Genomic DNA, 21,745 nt, shown 5'->3' with positions numbered 1-21,745 from the left:
TTTTTTTGGTTTTTCTCCGGTACCGGGAACCGAACTCACGACCTTACACTTGCCAGGCAGGCGCTTTTGCCGCTGAGCTAAATCCCCAGGCCCTGAAAAACTGCTTTCAACCGGTCGCGCCATACTGAGGGCGACTGACTTCCTGCGTCAGCTCTGCACAGCAGAGTGAGCGTGCATGTCCCTCCCTTTAGAGGTTCCAGCCGCCACCCCTGTAACACTGGGGCTGCTCGGGACACCTGAGAAAATCAGCTTAGCCAGAAGCCTGCCGCTGTGTCTGCTACAGGACCCAGCCGGCTTCAGTTTAGCTGTAGATATGACACACACACACGACACACAAGCAGCTGCTAAAAGATCAACAGGGAGTTAACCTGGGAGTGACTCCTGCAGAGGGGCTAAGAGCACCCATGGGCTCCCGAGCCCAGCTCCCCTGGGGAGACAGGGAGCGCCGCTGTGTACCGCGTGGCTGTCAGCAGGCTGCAGGTCCATGCACCTCCATGGACCGAAGCTTCCCCGTTTACTAAATGGCAATTACTATGCCTATTTCATGGGGTTTTGTGGAAGATTAAATTGGACATGCTATTATGCATAGCACGATGGACACAGTAGTTGTTCAATTAATGATGCTATCATTGTTAAGGATAATAATACCAAATAAGTCATACACTAGAACTTTTTTTGGTAATTCAGAAGTAATGATGCAGGTTAAAGTATGAAAAAACAAAAGGCCTTACCGAGTACTGGCTAGTATGACATCTAGACAGCGAAGTCAGACACACTTGGGCCCAAATCCCATTTCTACCACAGCACTGGGCGGGACACTGGGAACGTTCACTACTCCAACTCTCTATTTCGTCTATGTAAAGTCGGGCTATTAGTAGCACCTGTCATGGTTCCAGTGAAGACTAAATACCTGCGCACATCGTGGGTACTCAATCAGCGCTGATATAATCATCCTCATGGGAAATGCAGGAGATCAGCATTAGTCACAAAAGGGGTGTGTTCATTTACACCATATTCCCTACCTAAAACTCTGAGCTTTTACTACTGAAAGAAAAATACAGTGGATTCGAATAAAATCAAAAGCCCAATTGGCTTTATGTAGGACACTGGTGAACTCATCTTTGCATAAAAAGAGTCCTGGGCTGGGGATGCAGCTCACTGGGGAGTGCCTTGCGAGTCTCTGGGTTGAACTCTTTGTATTATGAAACAAAAACAGGAAAGAGTCCTTGGACCAAAAAGCTTGTATGTTTCAAAAATTAAATCTAGTTTTTTCCGTTAGGTGTACCATCAACACGATGTACAAGAGAGGCCAGTGACCCCGAGTCGCGTTCTCTCGGAGGGCTGCCCCTCGACTTCTTGTCTGCATTCCATCCACACACCGGGGGAAACTGATCTCTACGCACCATGTAATTGTTTAGTGTCTTCTGTGCCCGTATGTTACAAGAAGATAAAATTTTAAGCTGGTGCTATTAAATCAGAAAGCTCAGTACATTTCACAACCAGTCAGGAATCTTTGAAGATGAAAATAACCATTGTAATGGGACATGGGTCTTCATCATCCAACTGCAAAGGGATCAAGGGGGATCCAATTCATTAGTAGAGGTTTGTCTGCGTAATGTGTACGAACTGGAGCAATAACTGCTATATAAATGCATCTGTTCCCATACACAGCATTACAGAACTAGAGCCTCATGCATGATAACCACGGGGACTAAGATAGGTTTTGTAGGTTTTAGTACCAAGGCTTTAAATGGTTGAATTTAAAAATTACCAACAATGACATTCATACAAAAATTGGGTGAGATTGTGTATAATTTTACATCGAAATAAGTGCTTTAAACTTACATAAAAGGTTTTGTTTTCATTGTAACTTAATTTTCTAAGCCTCCAACATACATCATTTTGCCACCGTAATCCCTATGTAATGAAATTATAATATCGCCGAGCCATTACCACTATGATGTCGAGCACTGGGAAATGTTTTGAAAGGTAATTATCCTGCGTGGGTATGGGGCAATTTTCAATTATATTCTTGGATGGTGTAGAGTTTGTTTTTCCTCAAAATGCTAAATTGCTCCATTTAAAGACCGGCTACAGAAACCCTAAAAGGACAAATTAACAAATAAAACCGTTTTCTGCTACCGGGCTGACAGCATCTGGACAGGGGTCCAAATGACATTTTTCCTCTTCTCCATATAATAAAGCCATGTTCACGGAATACAATTACCTTTCAGATAATAATCTGTTTACAAACTTTGAGCCTCCCCCACTTGGAAACTGGTTAACAGCAGTCACAGAAGCAAAACCCACCCAGCCAGACCAAATACAGCGACACTGTCCGTCCTCCCCTCGTTTAGATCAGCTCAGATAAATCAGCCTTTCAGCTCACCTTTGAGAACCATTAATATACATGTTTAAGCATCTCATATCCCATGCATTTTAACTGTAGATAATAGGAAACCTATACATGTGAGCTAAATCTTCAGGCTTGCAAATGAACAATGTGTCAGCAGCTTATCAGATTTAAAATCTCTGAATCAAGTCACTCCACTTGATTTTCGATTTTCTGACTCTGCCATCTAGAATATTTTTTAAAAGTTCATGCATTTTCTCTCCTATGGATCTTGAGGACTGATTGAGTATATTTTTATGTGCATACTAATACACTATTGTTTAAACAATTCAACAGTGAGGGATTACCGTATGGAATAGTCTGAGATCAATAAAGATGACGCGTGAAAGAAGATTCTGCTGAGTGCAATACTAGGCGGCTGCAAGCCCTGCTGGCACTGTTCCTCCTTGTAGGGCAAAATGAGGTTGCACTAAACCCTGGAAGGCCTAGTCGAACTGCTGAATGTTGGTTTTTGGCAGACATGTGCCTTCAAATAGGAAAAAGATGAATGACCAATAGTGGGTTACAAATGTTGAAAAGATACCTTTTTCTACTAGAAAGCTAAAATTGTTTTTGGAAGGCAAGTAACATGCTGTGCTTGGAGTTCCAGCATCATATGTGGCAACTGGTGTCTACTGTATTTGGAAGACGCTGTTTAAGGAACGTACTGAAGGATCTGGATGATTATTTAGGGGTTAGAGCAGTTTTGTTTTTTCGAGGTAGTCTCTCCTTACACCTACGCAGTGATATAAATGTGTGCTTGTAAGCGTGTGGTTTACAACTCTGAATGCATTTTGTCGCTGAATGCGTTTTGTCGCCCATGAAGGAAGGGAGGACTAGCTAAGCTACTGTGCTCTGAGGGCTACAGGGCTCTCCGTGTCCTGGCAGCCTGATTTCAGGCCAGATGTCACTACTGAGTGACAGGAAAATGCACCCCAGTTCCTGCAAGGTTAGCTGGGCCCACATTCGGGGCCAAGACCCCTTCTGGCTTGCACACAGGGGTCAATAGGTGGAGACGGTTCTAGAGGAGAGAAGAGTGAGCCTCAGATCCCAGCAGCACTTACATTTCTACCAGAGCTCACTCCTGCTGCTCCTTAGCAGGAGGCTCCGCTTTCTGCGCACGAGAGCTCTGACCTTGATCAGAGAAGACAGCCCCTGCCCCGATAGGTATTAAGGGAAAATCTCTCTGCCCCAAACCGAAGCAGAGAACAGCAGGCAACTTGCTGTGTCACAGGCGAAGGGCGGAGGCTGTGCCTCAAGAATGTTGTGAAGCCTAAGAATTACGGTGTGAACCAGGAGTTGAGGTGGGGGCGCTGTGGGCCTACGCGGAGGGCTAAGGAGAGTACTGTCTAATCCGGAAGACTTCAAGAAGAGAGGAGTACCCAAGTTGAAGATGTCAGACCAGACATTTCATCTGCATTTCTCATTGACCCCATGGGAGTTCCGTGGTGATGCAGCGTGGAAGTGAAGGCGCACACTCGGGTCACACAGGCCTGTGGCAATGTCCTGCGCACTCCCAGCGGTCTGCGACCCAGGACGGCTCCTCTGCCTGTGTGTAACGTGGAGCCCAGGCGGGCCGTGCTGGGAGAAGTCGTGTGAGGCACGCACAGAAAACTCCCCATGCAGTGCCGGGCACACAGCGTGCTGCAGTATTGCTAGCTTCTGTCACCGTTTTCATGTCACCAATATTGCTGTTCTGGGGAACGGTCTGCTTTGCAACTTAAATAAATCTTTAATGTACAAAGAAGATTCAAAGAGTAGCTCAAATCATCTTCATGTTTCCCGGGGCCAAAGACTCATTCACTAATCAGTTATTTACGGAGAGCTTGCTATGTCTTGAACACCACACTCGGCTATCCTTGGGGCAGCACAGATGCTCAAAGAAGCGTAACTTTTGTTTTTTTTCAATTTATTTTTTATTTTATTAGAACATATTTGCAGTTCATGAAGTTTATAATCATCTTGTGGAGTGGATGCACGTACACACCACAGCCTGTTTCTTTTTTAGAAATTCCCTTCCCCTCCCCCCTCATTCCCCTACCCCATTTTTCACTCTTGTTGATGTTAATCATAGCGCATGTTATGGCATATCATGTTTACATTAACTGAGGTTATTAGGCTCCTGTACACGGCATATATTTATTCACTTATTTTCCTTTCCCTTCCTCCTCACCCACATGCTTTTTTCCTTGGACCACTTCCCTTTTTTTTTTTTAAAAAAATTTATTTTAAAGAGCAAAAAAGCACACAAAGTCAAAAGCAAAACAACAAAAAACAATAAAAATGATGCAGAATTTCCAAACAAGGTGATAGAAAACTAACAATAGTTGTTATATTACATATTGTTATCTTCAAAGTAGTTGCTCAGATCAACAGAAAGGCATCCAAGATTGATAAAACAATTAAACATTAACTATTCCTTTCAACAACCCAAATCAGTAGTACAATTATCCCAGCTATCTTGTGTATATAGACTTATGTATTTCCCCTCCTGTTCTCCTTTCCTCCATCCCAGCTGTTCCTTCCTTTAAAAAAAGATAAATGTAACAATAAAACCAAGTTTTAAAACAGGCTATTAGGTCAACTACAATAGTTGATACACTGTGTATTGTTGTCTTCCTAGAAGTAATTCAGAGTAGAAGATATAGGCAAGATTCCCTTCTATCTATCCTTTATTATTCTTTGTTTGTACTTTGTCTCACTCCAGTGAGAGATACCACATGGTATGTAAGCTTGTGTGTCTGGTTTATTTCACTCAACATATTTTCCAGGTACATCCATTTACTTACAAATGTCTTGAATCTGTTATTCTTTATAGCAGAGTAGCATTCCATTATACATAGATAACACATTTTATCTATCCAATCCTCTGTTGATGGGTGTACAGGTGTTTCCAGGATTTAGCTATTATGGATTGTGCTGTTGTAAACATTGGTATGCATGTATCATTGCAATATGATGATTTTAGCTCTGTGAGAAATCTCCATACAGATTTCCATAATGGTTGTACTAGTTTACATTCCTACCAACAATAAAGGAGGGTTCCTTCTTCACCACAGCCTCATCAGCATCTGTTACTGTTTGATTTCTTAATGATTGCCATTCTTTCTGGAGGAAGACAGAATCTTAGCGTTGTTTTAATTTGCACTTCTCTAATGGCCAGAGATGTTGAACATCTTTTCATATATTTGTTGGCTACTTGTATTTCTTCCTTTGTGAAGCATCTGTTCATTTCTCTTGTCCATTTCTTGACTGGATCTTTAATTTTAGATAGTTTAATTTTTTGGAGTTCTTTGTATATTCTAGTATTAGACCACTGTTTGAGAAGTAGCTGGCAAAATATTTCCCCCATTTTGTAGGTTGTGTCTTTGCTCTACTGGTTATTTGCTGGACAAAAGCTTTATAGTCTGACACAATCTCATTTGTTGATTCTTGGTGTTATTCCTTGTGCAACTGAGGCTCTGTTTAGAAAACCCTTCCCTCCACCTATGTCTTCAAGCATTTTACCTATTTTATCTTCCAGTAGGCTCAACGCTTCTATCTTTGATCCATTTTGATTTTAACTTAGTACATGGTAAGAGATAAAAGGTCTAGTTTCAATCTTCTACACACTATTGTTAACCAGTTTTCCCAACCCTCCCATTGTTGAACAGCTGGCTTTCCTCCAACGTATGTTTTTGGCCCCTTTGTCGAAGATCAAATAATTGAATACATCTGGGGAAGTTTCTGTATCCTTAATTCTGTTCCATTGATCCATGTACCTGTGTTTGTTCCAGTACCATGCTATTTTTATTACTATTGCTTTACAGTATAGCTTGAAGTACGTTTTTTGGCTTGCATCTAGATGTTTCCCCAAAGCCTTATGAGATCACAGGTAGGGCTTTCTGGAGGTGGGTGAGGAGCCAGATATAAGGGACAGAAAGAGGGCTGCTGTTGTCGCTGCTGCTTGCTGCTGCTGCTGCTACTTTGCTGCTTGCCGCCTTCTGCCTGTTTGTTCTGTGATGCCCCTCTGTCATGCCACCCTGCATTGGAGCCACCCAACTAGAACTAAAACTTCTACAGGCTGTGAGCTACAATAAACCTTTCCTCCTTTCACTTTGGGTGTTGGGTGTTTTTTGTCAGGAATGAGACAAAGTAACTAAGACAGTCAGGTATTGCTATGCCTCCTGCTTTGCTCTTGTTGCCCAAAATTGCTTTTGCTATTCTGGGTCTCTTCTAGTACCATATGAATTTTAGAATGCTTTTTCTAGACCTGTAAAGCATGCTGTTGGAATTTTGATCATGACTGTATCAAATCTGTATAACAGTTCTGGACTATGGCCATTATAACAATACTGATTCTGCCTATCCAGAAGCAGGGGACATCATTTCATTTTCTGATGTTCTCTTCAATTTTCTTTTTCAGAATACTGCAGTTTTCTTTGTAGAGGTCTTTCACTTCCTTGGTCAAGTTAATTCCTAGGTATTCATTCTCTTGAAGCTACTGTGAATGGTATTATTTCATAATTTCCTTCTCATCCCACTCAGTTGGTGTACACAAGTGCTAATGACTTTGTGTGTTGATCTTGTATCTTGTTACATTGCTGAAATTCATTATTAATTCTAAGGGTTTTCTGGTCGAGTTTTTGGGTCTTCTGTGTACAGTATCATGTCATATGCAAATAATGACAATTTGTGTTCTTCCTTTCCTACATGTATCCCTTTTATTTCTTTCTCTTGCTTAATTGCTTTGGCTAATATTTCAAGTACTATGTTGAATAGAAGAGGTAATAGGGGGCATCCTTGTCTTGGTCCTGATTTTAGTGGGGAATGCTTTTAGATTTTCCCCATTTAGAATGATGCTGGCTATTGGCTTGGCATTTATAGCTTTTATCATATTCAGTTATGGTCCTTCTACATCCATTTTATGAGGTATAACTTTTAGGCTCAGAGTACTAGGTAATGTCAAGTGATTGTGTGGCACTAACAGGGCACTGAAAGGCTTCCTCCCTGGGAGTATGGCAGCAGCCAGACAGCCGTCTCCAGGTAGCTGTGAGGAGTCAGGAGGCTTTCATAAATTCTTTCTAGTAATTTGGATATTAAATCCAAAAAGTAAGCATCTCTTGTCTATTTATATCTCACGAGAGACTAACCAATGTTATAAATGAATGTCTGGTACCACACGGGCACAGAGGGGGTGCAAGGATGCTGTTTTATGAGACTAGCACTGGGATGCCTTCCTCAGTCAAGATCTGTGTGAACGGCAGGCGAGGGCTGCAGGTGGAATGGGGAGGTCATTATTATTCCATTTTTGAGCTGCCAGGCATGAATAATTTAAGGGTCAGATCTGTAAAGGAACAAATGTCAAAAACAAATTGACAACTATTCTTCGAGCAAGGTACGGTTCATTTTCAAAAGGTCAGTTTGATAGCTTTCTTGAATAAGTTCTGAAATCTTAACTTCTCATTTTTACATTTCACATGTGCTGCAGGAAAACACATTTTTCGGAAGTGTTAAGGGCACCCGTGCTTGTGGTAATTGATATTCAGCAAGTATATTGCAGCCCTGGAAGGGGTGTGAAGAGCCGGCTGCCCACCCAGTCAGGAGGCAGGGATCAGAGTGCAGGGCCGTTCCTTCCGGCTGCTCGGCTCGCTTGAAGGTGGCATTTATACACTTGAGACATTCTGGCCAAGCAGCAACTGGCTGTGACAGAAACTGCTCCTGAACAGAGAGGGGAGGGGAACCTCTGACTTGGGCCAGATGTAACGCATGCATTACCTTCACATGGCCCAGGCAACTGCCGTGGAATTCCCTATTGGTCAGGCCATCTTCGCTTACTGTTGAAATGCAGTCACACCTCCAGCTGCGCAGGTGTCTTGGCCTCTGCAGCTCTGATGGAGGTGTGGGGCGCAGCACACCACGTCACTGCTCCGAGGTGCAGCGACCCGTGTGGCAGATGGGGGTAATGACATGGCCACAGCTCAGGAGGCTACTGTGAGAAGTGAAGTGCTCTTGTAGGCCCAGAAAATGGCGATGAAACGAACATCAGCTATTACTTCTATCCTAGAAATCCATAGATGGGTGATCTCCTTTTCCCTGTGAACCGGAGCTCACAGATCACTCACATACCAGCGAAACCGCCCCGCAGAAAGGCACTGATGTGCAGCAAGCCTGCGTTTCAAGCCTCGCCCTCTCTGACTGGGCATTTGACCTGCGGCAAGTCCTTCACCTCTTCAGCCAAAGTTGGGGGGCTGGAACCACACTGGCGTTTTTAACTGGCTCCTCACAGCCCATGGGCAGGGGCAGGGGCAGGATTCCGAGAGCCTAACTCCCCCGCCCCTGAAGCCAGAGCAGCTCTGCTTTTACTATCTCTTCTATATTGATTTCATTTGAAATAAAAAGTTTTCACTGCTTGTAAATAAAGTTCAAGAGCCGCTGCCTAAGGAACTTTCAATTGCTTGAGTATACAGATTTGAGTTCAATAGTCATGTTTGAATTTTAGATATATACCAAATACACAAAAACAAAACACCCCAAAACAACTCTTCCCAACCTGCCTGAAAACAGCCTCCCAAGACACAAAACCCACAAAAACTGGAATGAACATCACATTTCAATGCATTTTTCTACTTTCTGTGGTTTTTATAAGAAATGACCAGTTTAAGAACATTTCTCACACTCCTTCCTTCCCTTGATATCTTTTTGTCTTTCTCTGAGAATTTAGCGAATCTAATACATGCCAGAAACTGCATAGAGACAGAGATCCAGGAGTTAACAAACCACAAAGTCTCTGTTCTTAAACGCTCTAAGCCTGCTTAGGAAGATGACAACAGCCAACCAACCCAGGTTACGGATGAGAAGCCCCGGAGAAAGCATCAGAAGGTGGAGTGAGAACACGGCGGGGGCGTCTGACCGCTCAGGCGGGGCTGCCTGGGAAGGTCCAGGCTCAGCGTGGAGGTCCACGATCTGGGGTCCTGTGCTTTGTCCATCCACCGCCCCGCTGGCCCTGCCTGCCATCTGGTCGCCTGTGGCCTCCTGTCATTTCTGACAAGCGTGTGCAGGATGCCACGCGGGTCCAGGCCTACAGCAGTGACAGGGGGCCGCTTTCCTTTTTCTTTAAGAGCTTAGTCTTTGAAATGTCTTCATCTACAGACCAGAAACTCTCAGTGGAAAAATATTTCGCCAGTTCCTCATTTTATATACTACTTTTGAGCCAGCAATCTATGTACCTCGGTCAAAACCCAGAGACTCTAAAAATCAAATGGCTTGGCTCGGGAACCAGGCGGCAGGTGGCTTGGGTTCAAATTCTAGCTCTGCCACTGAATTGTGTGACCTTGGGCAAATTATTTAAGAATGCTGTGTCTCTGTTTCCTCAACCACTACACGCAGGCATGAGCACAAGCACTGCATGGGCGCGCACACACACTGCGTAAGCACACACACACGCACACACGGCACCTTCCTTAGGGTGATGCTGGAGGGGCTAAATGTAAGAACTCAGCAGAGTCTCTGGCTAAACAGCAAATGCCAAATGAACGGCACTGTGTAACCCGAAACCCCAGAGGAGCCAGGCCGCCACAACCGCCACAACAGCGCCTCCCTCCCCACTGAGATATAAACTGCAAACACTGCCCGGTGTTCTGCTCTGACCAACACTTCAAAGGAACAGATGAAAACCCTACCTTGGGGTAGGGGTAGGTACTAGCTGGGAACTCCAGCCCGTTACCATGTAAAAACTAAGCAAACAGGAAACAGTAACTCTTTTCTTTTATTGGCACATTTTAGATATACAATGATAACATTCATCTTACCTGTACACAGTATAGCTTGCTTCTTTTTTTTCATTCCCCCTCCCCTTAGCCCCTGGTCTTTTTTGTTTCCATTTTCCTCCTTTCTTTTTCTTGTCTCTTCTTCCCTTCCCTTGTTCTCCTTCTTTTGAACATTTTCTTCCCATTTCCCAATATCTATTATACATTTTGGTACTTATTTATACTTTCTTTTTCTCACATCAGACAGTGATATTTACACATCTGTCTCTGAATTATCTCAGCTAACAGTATGGTCTCAAGGTGCATCCATTTACCTAGAAATGTCCCAAACTTATCCTTCTTTATGGCAGAGTAGTACTCCATTGTATTAAAAAACTCCACCTGTTCTTTATCCATTGTTTTAGTTACTTTTCTCTCATTGCTGAGACAAAATACCCAACCCGCAGAGTTAAAGGAGGAAAGGTTTATTTAGCCCACAGTTTGTGAGGTTTCAGTCCATAATTGGCTGGCTCCAAGGAAGGGTGGCACATGGCAGAGGGCAACAGCTGATGGTGGCGGCAGAGGACAGCAAAAGCAACAACAGAGAAAGAGAGTGGGGGAGGGGAGAAGCCTCTTTCTGTCCCTTATAGTGTATCTATCGGGACTAGGGTGGTGTCAATCCAATCAGTGGACTGATCCAACAATCACCCATGGTTTACACCAGCAATTTTAATCCCAATATTATACTTCGCATCAATCACACACTGTAGATTTAGCCACCTCCAAAAAAACCCTATGACTGCATGAGGCTTCAGGGGAGCATCTAGACACAAGCCACAAAACCCACGAACAACTACTTTGAAGATAACAATATGCAATACAATGACCACTGTTAATTTCCTATCATTTTGTTTTCAAATTCTGTATCATTTTTATTGTATTTTTTCTCTCTTTCAAATAACACCTCCCCCACAAAAACATCATCCATTCATTGGTTGATAAGCATTTGGGCTGTTTATAAGATTTTGTTATTACAAACTCTGCTGCTATAAACATGGGTGTCCATATATCATTGTAGTATGATGCTTTTAATTCTTTCAGGAAGAGACGCAGAAGGGGAATAGCTGGATCCAATGGGACCTCCAGTCCTAGTTTTTTGAGGAATTTCCACACTGATTTCCACAGTGGTTGTACCAGTCTACACTCCCCCCAACAGTAGAGAAGGGTTCCTTTTTCCTTACAGCTCTGCTGGTATTTGTAATTGGCTGGTTTCTTGATAATAGCCCTTCTTTCTGGGGTGAGATGGAACCTCAGTGTTCTAATTTGCATCTCTTGAATGATCAATGATTTTGAACATTTTTTCATATATTTATTTGCCATTTGTATTTCTTCATCTGAGAAGTGTCTATTCATTTCAGAGGCTCATTTTTGGATTGGGTCTTTAAATTTAAGGGGTCTGTTTTTTGAGTTCCTTATATATTCTAGATTTAGTCCTTTGTTTGGAGAACAGCTGTCAAAAATTTTTCTCCACAGTGTAAGTTGTCTCTTCACTCTGTTGGTGGTTTCTTTTGCAGTGCAAAAGCTCTTTAATAAGATGATATCTCATTTGTTGATTCTTTGTGATAGTTCCTGTGCAATGAGGTTTTGTTCATAAAGTCTCTGCCTACACCTATGTCTTCAAGAGTTCTACCTAGTCTATCTTCCGGCGGACTAAATGTTTCTGTTTTTATATTTAGATCTTTGATCCATTTTGATTTTTAGTTTAGTTTATGGTAAAAGAGATAGGTCTACTTTTAATCTTTGGCATGTGGGAAGCCAGTTTTCCTGGCACCATTTATTAAAGAGGCTTTCTTCCAGTGAAAGTATTTGGCTCCTTACCAGATATAAGGGGGTGGAATATGTCTGGAGTTGTTTCTGTGTCTTCTAATCTGTTCCATTGATCCTCAGGTGTGGTGTTTTTTTTTTTTTTTTCCTAGTACCATGGTATTTTTTATCACAGTAGCTCTGCAGTATAATTTTAAGTCAGACACAGTGATGCCCCGTGCCTTGCCTTTGTTGCCCAGAATTTTTTTTTCAGAATTGCTTTTGTTCTAGGTCTCTTCTGGTTCCACACGAATTTTAGGATTGTTTTCTTTAATTCTGTGAGATACGTTATTGGAATTTTGATCGGGATTGCATTAAATCTGTAACCAGTTTTGGAAGTATGTCCATTTTCACTACACTGGTTCTCCCTATCCAAGAACAAAGGGTATCTTTCCATTTTCTGATGTCCTCTTCGATCTCCTTTTTCAAAGTACTGTAGTTTTCAATGTAGAGGTCTTACTTTCTCGGTCAGATTGATTCCTATGTATTTCATTTTTTGGGCTGCTATTGGGAAAGGCGTTGCAGGAAACAGTAACTTTTGATGGTATTAATTAACTGCAAGCCACTGAAGCACGTCAGAAAAGGGGAAGGTGAGCAGATAGGAGACACTAGTTTGCGGCAGTGTTAATGAACTGCAAACCAGTCAAGCACCTGAGAGGAGCAGAGCTGAGCAGAATCAAGGGTAACAGGTAGAAGGGAGCCTGCTCTAGTTAACACTGGCCGGTACATTTCTACAATCTTCCAAATGTAATTTGTTAATGTGCTCTCACGAAGTTATGTTTACCTTCAACATAACGGAGTTATGCTGTCAGACCTGGACTTTCGGTGGTGACTTTAAGACGCCCTGCCCGCCACTTCCCACTACTCTACATCTTGGGTGTCTTTGCGCAAGGACCGTGCCCCTGGTTCCTGCGGCTTACTTAGGACATTGAACGTAATGTATTATTTGTTCCCTCACAGCAAGGTCTCCTCCTGAAAGGCAGGATTCTATTATTCTGTCATAAGTAATTATAAATGTACACCTCTAAAAAGATTCCTGATTTGAGAGGCATCATCTACTCGGGACAGTAAATCACGGAGACATTTCCATCCTTTGGGTGGCCAAAATGTACAACTCAGATGTATGACTCTCACTCTGAATTCTCCAGGCCAGAAAAAATAGAATGCTCTACTTTCTCCCTGGGGCAGTTAAGGAGGAAAAAAAAAAACCCCAAAATACAAACAAACAGAAAACCAGGCACTTCTGTTGGAATTTATATGGGTTCACCCCACCCCTGCGGCAGCAGGAAGGCTGCATCTCTGTGCTGACGAGGACACATACAGGCACGCGTAGGTTAAGGGTCTGGGCAATGCAACATTAGGCGATTTTGCCACTGTGTGGTTACAGAGTGGGCCTATGCATACCTAGGTGGTATCAGTCAATCACTTGCTGTGATCTCCTGGTCCATCGAAAGACATAGTAAATGGGGTGCAGAAGGCTGCTGCTGGTGTCACATGCATACTGTTTTACAGTGAACTGGTTTTTAAAAAAAGAGGTAGAAAGAGTATATTCTGACAATAAAGAGTAAAGACATTAACCAGTAACACGGCTGCTTCTTACTGTCAAGTGGTATTATGTACCATCATAACTGCATGCGCTGTACTTTCCCACCACCAGCACCACCGCAAATGTACAGACAATGAATATGCTATGACATTTTTTTTTTTTTTTTTTTGGTTTTTCTCTGGTACCGGGAACCGAACTCATGACCTTGCGCTTGCCAGGCAGGCGCTTTGCCGCTGAGCTAAATCCCCAGCCCCTGCTATGACATTATGATGGCTCTGATGAGCAGACCCCAGAGCACAGAAATTTTTAATTCCGTTATCATCTTATGAGAGCGCAGCTAATGGAGGACTGAAACAGCACCTCGCTGGCCAGGACAGCACCCTGGTGACGCCGGAGCACTCAGGCCACTCTGCGATCACATCCACAGCTAGTATTTGGTAGGCGCTCCTGTAAGTGCTTCGTACACAGTACCTCCTTGGATCTCCACAAGAAAATATCAGGTGGGGACCATCCGTTGTTAGCATCATTTCACAGATGTGGTAACTAAAATTGATAAAGGTCTCAGTGTGGGAATGACAGATCTGGAATTCAGATTAAGGTCAACTGAATACCAAAGCCATGCTCTTATGCCTGAAACAATTATTTTCTCTGGGGTTAGCCTTTAGAAGAACAGACAACTTCTCTATTCTGTTTAGTTGTGAAGAACCTATCACCCTAAAACACGAAGCACAGGTTACCTCACTTTGGGTGTGTAAGTCAAAATGAAAACAGTGGCATCTCAAAGTGACTGATTTTCTTTATAGGAAATTATTTTCTTGATGCATAGCATTTCTCGTACCCCCACCTTGAGCACTCAAGCTTCCAGAGGAGTCCAGGTATTGCTCCAGCGGCTGGTGACTGGGAGGGACAATTGGTGGGCTTAACACACTTAACCAGTCCCTGCGAAGGAAAGCAAGAAAAGGAAGTGAGTGAACGACATGTCTACAATTCCACACACAGCCTTTACGTTTGCTCTGAATTTGCAGTTCCCTTAAGTTTCCACATCCTGCACATTTCAGAAAGATATGATGCCCAGATATTAATGTAGTTTTATAAGCTGATTAACATGGCATCAATCACTTCCGTAACCAGTTATTTGATAAATATATTGACGAAGTGATGACTCTTCCTCTCAAGAGTTTATTATTGCCATTGAAGTATAGCGCATTTTTCTCACATAAGAAAATTATTTCAGTGACTTAGAAGAAACACAGCATGGTAAGAAAGCATGATAAAAATCCCATGTCGCATGTCACGGAGGACAACATTTCCCATGTGATCCAAAACGGAATTTAGTTTGGAGAGGTCATGGGGTCACCGTGATGGCGGCGTCAGTGCGCTTTAACTCAGGGCTACAGAGAGCAGAGGTGACTCAGAAGGCACGGGGCAAAACCACTCCCACACTCCCCGTCCTTCCTACAGTCCCTGTCCCTCTGCCCAAACCTCCACCCTCACCTTCCAGCCTCTTTTCTTCCTCCTCCACAATGTTCCCAGCCTCCTGTTCCCACCAGCAGATACCCGGGCGGGTACGTTCAAGTTGGTGACGTCCAGAAGGTCCGAGTCACTGTGTGCTTCACCTCAAGCCTTCCCACCTCTAAACTTACTCTTGAGTACTGAGATGGAGGCGGGGCAGGCCAGGGAAAGCTGAGGATTTTCCACTGTGAGTTCTGTTTCTTTTATTGATGTCAACATCCTGTATTGTTTACCTTTTTTCTTCCTCATAGGAGAATGCCCACATGACTAAACAATGTCTCCCTAAATTTCTGGTTTTCATACTGTCTGTCTGTGCTGGAGAGCCGAGAGCCCCAGCCCTCCAGCCAGTCCTGGCTCTGTGTGTCCTAGAGAAAGAACTTGGCCAGGTCACTACATACCGCTAACCTCATGTGTAAAAAGGACTTAACGAGAGCACGTCAGAGTTTGGTCATTAGGGCTCAATAAAAAAGAAGTGGATGAGCTCTAAGAAGGACAAATTTGAGTAATTTGTAGGAAAACAGGCGCACTTTGACTCCGCAGTGCTAAGTAAAGTAAATGAGATGCAGAAGGTTAAGCGCTGCATGGTTTCTCTTACATGAAAAACCTAAAATATAAATACTTTAAGGAGCAAAATAAAAACAGATGGTAGGAAACAGGAAGACAGACTGTGAAGAAGGGAAGGGACCTGGGGATGGGGAAAGATGGAAGGGAAGAGAGGAGTACAGAGGATCAAGATGCGCTATTTGTGCCAACTCCTCAGAAGGAATGCACTTAATTCACATCATAAACATATAAAAATCTTTCTAGAGAGGATGAAAGGATTTGGCATGAGTCTAGACACAGTTAGCATTCCATAAACTTCAGCTGTGTCACCATCATCAACAGGGATTTTGGTGTGGCCCCACTCCCATGATCAACCAGGTAGGAATCTGATTGTGTTGGAATTAAACCAGTAAAGGATGGTGGAGTGATTTCTAGCTTACACAGCAAAGAATTTTCTTGCAAGCCACTCACTCTTCTGGTACAAAGGGTTTTAAAGTAACAAGTGACTCAGTTCCCAGCTGTAACATTTTCAGGGACTCTGAGCCACTGTTCCCCTGAGCCATCCCTGGATGATGGCTAGGGGAATGAGTGAGGGGGATGTGCTGTGGAACTGAATTTCATACCAACACAGTAAGGACGGTGGAGAGGATTTGTCATGGCCTTCCAAGATGATGGGGCATTTTCTGGTAAGCACCATTTATTTAGTTCACTTAAGTGTAGCCGACCAAAAACTCCCCACGTTATAGAAAGTTACAAGGTCATATACAAATTACCATCTTGATGACCAGCACTCACCAAGCATGATGAATGGCAGGGACAAACAAGAAACAACAATGCTATGATCTGACCGCACCCCAGCTCCCGATCAGAAGGTGTCCAAATGGGGTGGGAGCTCCTACTCTCGGAATACGAGAAATACAGGCGGTGACTGTCACATGCATGTTACAAAAGCAAGATACTCACTTCTTAGGTCAATGATCTGATTAATATTATTCTTTCCTAGCAGTAGCTATGGACAGTACTGAGTTCTTTTTGTAATTGTATTTTTTTTTTCTGGTACTGGGAATCGAACTCACCACCTTGCGCTTGCCAGGCAGGTGCTGTGCCGCTGAGCTAAACCCCCAGCCCCTTCTTTTTGTAATTGTAAAAAGGTCAGACTTATGGAAAGGCCACAAGAAGACTACAAAGAAGTCCTGTACATCTTATATACCCTGATGCCCCAATTTAAACCTTTTATCATATTTGCTATCAACCAATCAATAGGGTTTGAAAACTCTCTCCCAGGGGCTAAGTATGGTCATTGCCTGCTTTTGCATAGCCTGTAAACTTACTTAACAACTTACACCTTTAAATGATTAAGTGTTTGACATAATCTTTCATGACACAGGAAGATCATATGAACTTCAAATTTCAGTGTGCACAATAAAGTTTTATTGGAATACTCCATGTGCCTTTGTTTCTTTTTTTTCTTTTCTTTTTTTTTTTTCTTTTGGTCTTTCTGAGACAGAGTCTCACTGCGCAGTTCAGGCTGCCCTTGAGCTCACTTTGTAGCCCAGGCTGGCCTCGAACTTGCAACGATCCTCCTGCCTCAGCCTCCCGAGTGCTGGGATTACAGGTGTGCGCCACCACACCCGGCCCCTTTGTTTCTATGTTGTCTATGCCTGTTTTTGTGCTACTACAGGAGGGTTAATTATTTATTATTTGGTCCTTTACAGGAAATGTTTGATGGCCACTGACCTCTAACTGTATTGATTCCTCCAATGCCAATCCAGTACTACACACTCACTGTCCTCTTTCCAGTTCTGTAAGGCCCTTCCGTCCGGGAGGAACATGGCTCCTATTATCCTCAAGATATTTACTGATTTTCTGAACTACAGGAAGAGCCAAAAGTAGTTTCAGAACTGCTAAGCAAAACAAGGAAACAAAAAGCCCATGAACACAAAACAGAAATGAAAACGAACAGCACACTTTGAACTTATTCTTTAGAGTTTTCTGTTCTGCTGTTAGTTAAAATACTATGTTCTCAATTAGCTGTGGTGAGTTCTCCCTCACCGTCCGTGTGGTCACACGCATTGGAAACACTCATTTGCTCTTGTGTGTACTGCATTTTAGGGATTTTTCTTCCATTCTTGTTGATTTCTATTATTTTTAATTGTTGAGTATATAAAAGATTAACAAATCGAACATAAATAAACAAACAGAAAGGTAAGACACTTAATTGGTTGTGGTGTTGGTTTTGTTTCATTTTGCAAGAAACAAGTACGTACATGTCTATTTTAATAAATCCCCCTTCTTATCCAAGAGGTGGCCTTCTGTGGTTGCTCTTCCGCTGTTCTAGTTTCAGGTTTCAGATGTCTTGGAAATCTTTCCCCACCAGTTCCTAGAGAGTCTCCTCATTCTCAGTTACAGCTGCTTCAGGCCCCACTCTGTGGATTTACCATCATTTACTTTTCCACTGCCTTACATTTGGACGTGTTCTCAATATCTTGCAATTACTGCCATTAACACTGCAGTGAGTAATCTCTGACACGTCTATTTTTATATACTCGGAGGTGTGTCTTCAAGGTAAAGTCCTTGAAGTGGATTCCTAGAACAAAGGGAAAACGCATACTGGGTTGTGTGAGAGATCCACAAATTCCCTCCCCCAGGCGGTGCTCATCTGCTTCCTCACCAGCAGTTGAGGAGCGTGCTGGCTCCTCAAGAGCAAAGCCACATGCCTGGTCCAGCCTTTAAGTAACCCTCAGCCTGCCACACGAGAACCAGTACCCCAAGGTAGTTATGATTTGGGTTTGTTTTCATTATGTGTGGAACGGCTTACGCTTAAGGTTATTTACGCAATACGCACATATACACACATGCACCGTACACGGTAAGCTGTGTCTTTTGCCCCTTCTTCTATCACGCGGTCTCTTTCCTTGACTTTGTCATTTGTCTTGTTCATGGTGTTTTCTTTGCCACACAAACGTTTTTTGTTTTTGTTTAGTCAAATGTATCAATCCTTTTTTTTTTTTTTTTATTGCTTAGCATTTCAAGTCATAGTTAGTCTCTCTCTGCGATTAGATTTCATAGAAATTCATCTGTGTTTTCTTCTAGTTATTTTCCTGGCTTTTTCAATATGGTACTTAGATTTCTGACCCACTTACTTTAGCATATGATGTGAGTTTATTCTGGTGTAAAGTGTACCTAATTTTCTTCTTTCTTTTCTTTTGTTTCCTTTTTTTTTGAGATAAGTTCTTGCTATGTAGTTCAGACTGGCCCTGAACTCTCAGTGATCCTCCTGCCTCAGCCTCTCGAGGGCTGGTATTACAGAGGTGCGCACCATGCCCAATTAAGTGTATCTAATTTTCACTTTTCAAAATGACCAGAGGGTTCTATTGACAAATCACACTATTCTAAAACAGACTTAAAAATTTTTACACAATTAAGACATTTTTAATCAAACCAACCTGTTTGGGTTTTTACTAAGTAAGCATCTATAAACTGTCATTTTAAAAAGATTTACATGTTAACTGAAATATGGAAAACTTTGGGTTAATAAAAAAATCACACAAAAGCTTTTCTTACAGGACTTTCCATACCCTTTAAAACCCTGTGACTCGCAAAAGAGGAGGACAGAACATGTAGCACTGCCCCACTTTACGCGACTCTTGTGACCATGCAATACATCTTGAGAAATGCTGCTCCAGCACAGTACCTTTTTCTCATCCTGGTGGCATTTCTTTTTCTTTCTGTATTACTTCATGTAAGTGTCTTAGTTACTTTTCTTGTCACTGAAAGAAAATACCCGACACCCACAGATTGCAGCCGATGGCGGGCAGAAGCAACAAGGGATTGTCACAGCTCTGTCTCTCTTATCTTATCCAGGTTACTTAGGGCGGGTAGCGCTCAGCCTTAATCCGAGGGCCCTTGCTCCTAGCATTGCACCCAGGATTCCAGAGTCACATGCTCTTGATCCAGCCTTCTCCAAAAAAGCCCCACCTATGACCGCATGAGGCTTCGGTGGGACATCTAGACGCAAGCCATATAACAGTAAGCTTAATATTTTCATTTTTTCTGAGACCAGTCTTTTTTTGCGTCACTTGTTAACAAGCAATTAATGGTCTAGTTCCTGTGTCTTACAAGTTTTTCACTTCTGCATATGATTCTACCTCATGGTCTTGACTCTTTTTTATTTCCTTTTTTTGAGGCAAAGTCTGGCTACGCAGCCCAGGCTGGTTTTGAACTCACAGTCCTCCTGCTTTGGCCTCCTGAGTGCTGGGATTGCATGTGTGCACCACCTCCACTGGCTTGTCTTAACTCTTGATCATGGCTTTAAACTTCTATGCCTTGCCCTAGGCAGAGCAGCGGGTATCTAATGGACGGTAGTTCTAGCGCAGGTTCACTCACAGTGTGCCTGTCCTAACTGCAGTTCTGGCCTATTTCCTTGGCTTCTCGCCCCATGCCTGTGTTCTGGAACCCTTCTTGCTCTTTGTTCCACCATTTACACCGTGGCTTTGCCCTCTGGAGCTGATGCTCTGGTTGGTTTCCTCAGCTCCAGCTCTAGGCCTGACTGACCCCATGCCCTGTCATGGAGAGGCCTCCAGCCCCCTTGTAAGTAAGCTACTTTTTCAGTCAGGCCTGTTATCTGAGCAAACCTCAAACCTTCCTGCTCTGCATTGCTTTTGACGACCCAGGTGGGCCTCCAAACACAACTTCCCTCTTGCAGCTTCGGGGCAGACCTGTGAACACCGAACTGCCAACACAGGAGGTGTTTTATTGAGTCAGGACAATGGACTCATTTTAAATACCACACATAAAAGTAGACTGCAGATAAGGAAGGAAACTATATTGTGAGTTTTCACCATGGCCACATTGATCTAATATTAGAATCTTGACCAAAAAAGAACACCTCATGGTTTTCATTCCACCTGCATGTTATATACAGGGACCATTACCTGAGGAAAGTTGAATCAAACATTTTGAGACTGAAGACAATATTCTTAGTTAAGTGAGACTGTGGTAAAAAGAGGACTACAGGCCAATCTCCTTAATGAACACAGATGTAAAAATCCTCAATAAGATACTGGCAAACAGAATGCAGTAAAGCATCAAAAGATTACACACCATGACCAAGTAGGATTCATCCCAGGGATGCAGGGATGGTTCAACATAGGCAAATCAGTAAATGTAATACACCACATTAACAGAACTAAGGACAAAACCCACATAATTGTCTCAATAGATGCAGAAAAGGCATTTGATAGTCTAATACTCATTCATGATAAAAACCCTACAGAAAATTGGAATAGAAGGTCTTTATCTCAATCTGATAAAAGCCATCTGTGACAAACCAACAGCCAACAACATCATAGGAAATTATCCAAAACTGAAAGGTTTCACTCTAAAATCAGGAATAAGCCAAGGATGTCTTCTGTCACCACTCCTATTCAATAGGGTTCTGGAAATGTTATTCAGAACAATTAGATAAGATAAAAAAATAAAACCACTGTGGATAGGAAAGGAAGAAGTTAAATTATAATTATTTGCTGATGACATGATACTCTACATAGAAGACTTAAAAACTCCACCAAAATACTTCTAAAATTAATAACCAAATCCAATAGCATAACAAGATATGAAGTCAACGCTCAAAAATCAATAGTATTCTTGTACACAACAAAACTAACAGAGATAAATTAGGGAAAGGATGCTTTCACAATAGCATCAAGAAAAATGAAATACTTAGGGATCAGTGTCATGAAGGGAGTAAACTACTTTTACATTGAAAACTACAGTGCTCTGAAATAGGAGACATATAGAAGAGGACATCAGAAAATGGAAAGATATTCCTTGACCTTGGATAGCGAGAACCAATATAGTGAAAATGGCCATACTTCCAAAACTGTTATACAGATTTAATGCAATCCTGACCAAAATTCCAACAGTACACCTTAGAGAACTAGAGAAAAAATCCTAAAATTCATGTGGAACCAGAAGAGATCTAGACTATCAAAAGCAATTCTGGAAAATAAAGGCAAGGCAAGGAAAGGGAATCACAATCTCTGACTTGAAATTATACAACAAAGTTACTGGTGATAAAACCACCACGGTATTGGCAAAAAAGAAAAGAGAGGGGCTGGGGATTTAGCTCAGCAGCAAAAGCGCCTGCCTGGCAAGTGCAAG

At 42.6% G+C, this 21,745-nt stretch overlaps 1 protein-coding gene across 7 annotated transcripts in view; it reads right to left on the bottom strand.

Moving 5' to 3' along the window:
• The window catches only part of LOC102029990 (chromosome unknown open reading frame, human C3orf67), a gene marked incomplete at its 5' end in the record, with an annotated part of 255,631 nt that overhangs the window by 3,536 nt on the left and 230,350 nt on the right, over window positions 1-21,745 (bottom strand). For 4 of the 7 annotated variants that reach the window (XM_005387269.2, XM_005387273.2, XM_005387271.2 and 1 more), the window contains 1 exon segment: window positions 14,367-14,467. In XM_005387269.2, coding sequence (XP_005387326.1) covers window positions 14,367-14,467 — 101 coding nt within the window. 7 annotated transcript variants of the gene reach the window in all.

Source organism: Chinchilla lanigera, unplaced genomic scaffold, assembly GCF_000276665.1.
Source record: "Chinchilla lanigera isolate Chin_1 unplaced genomic scaffold, ChiLan1.0 scaffold00029, whole genome shotgun sequence".
NCBI lineage: Eukaryota > Metazoa > Chordata > Mammalia > Rodentia > Chinchillidae > Chinchilla > Chinchilla lanigera.
This window is presented reverse-complemented; position numbering and strand designations above follow the sequence as displayed.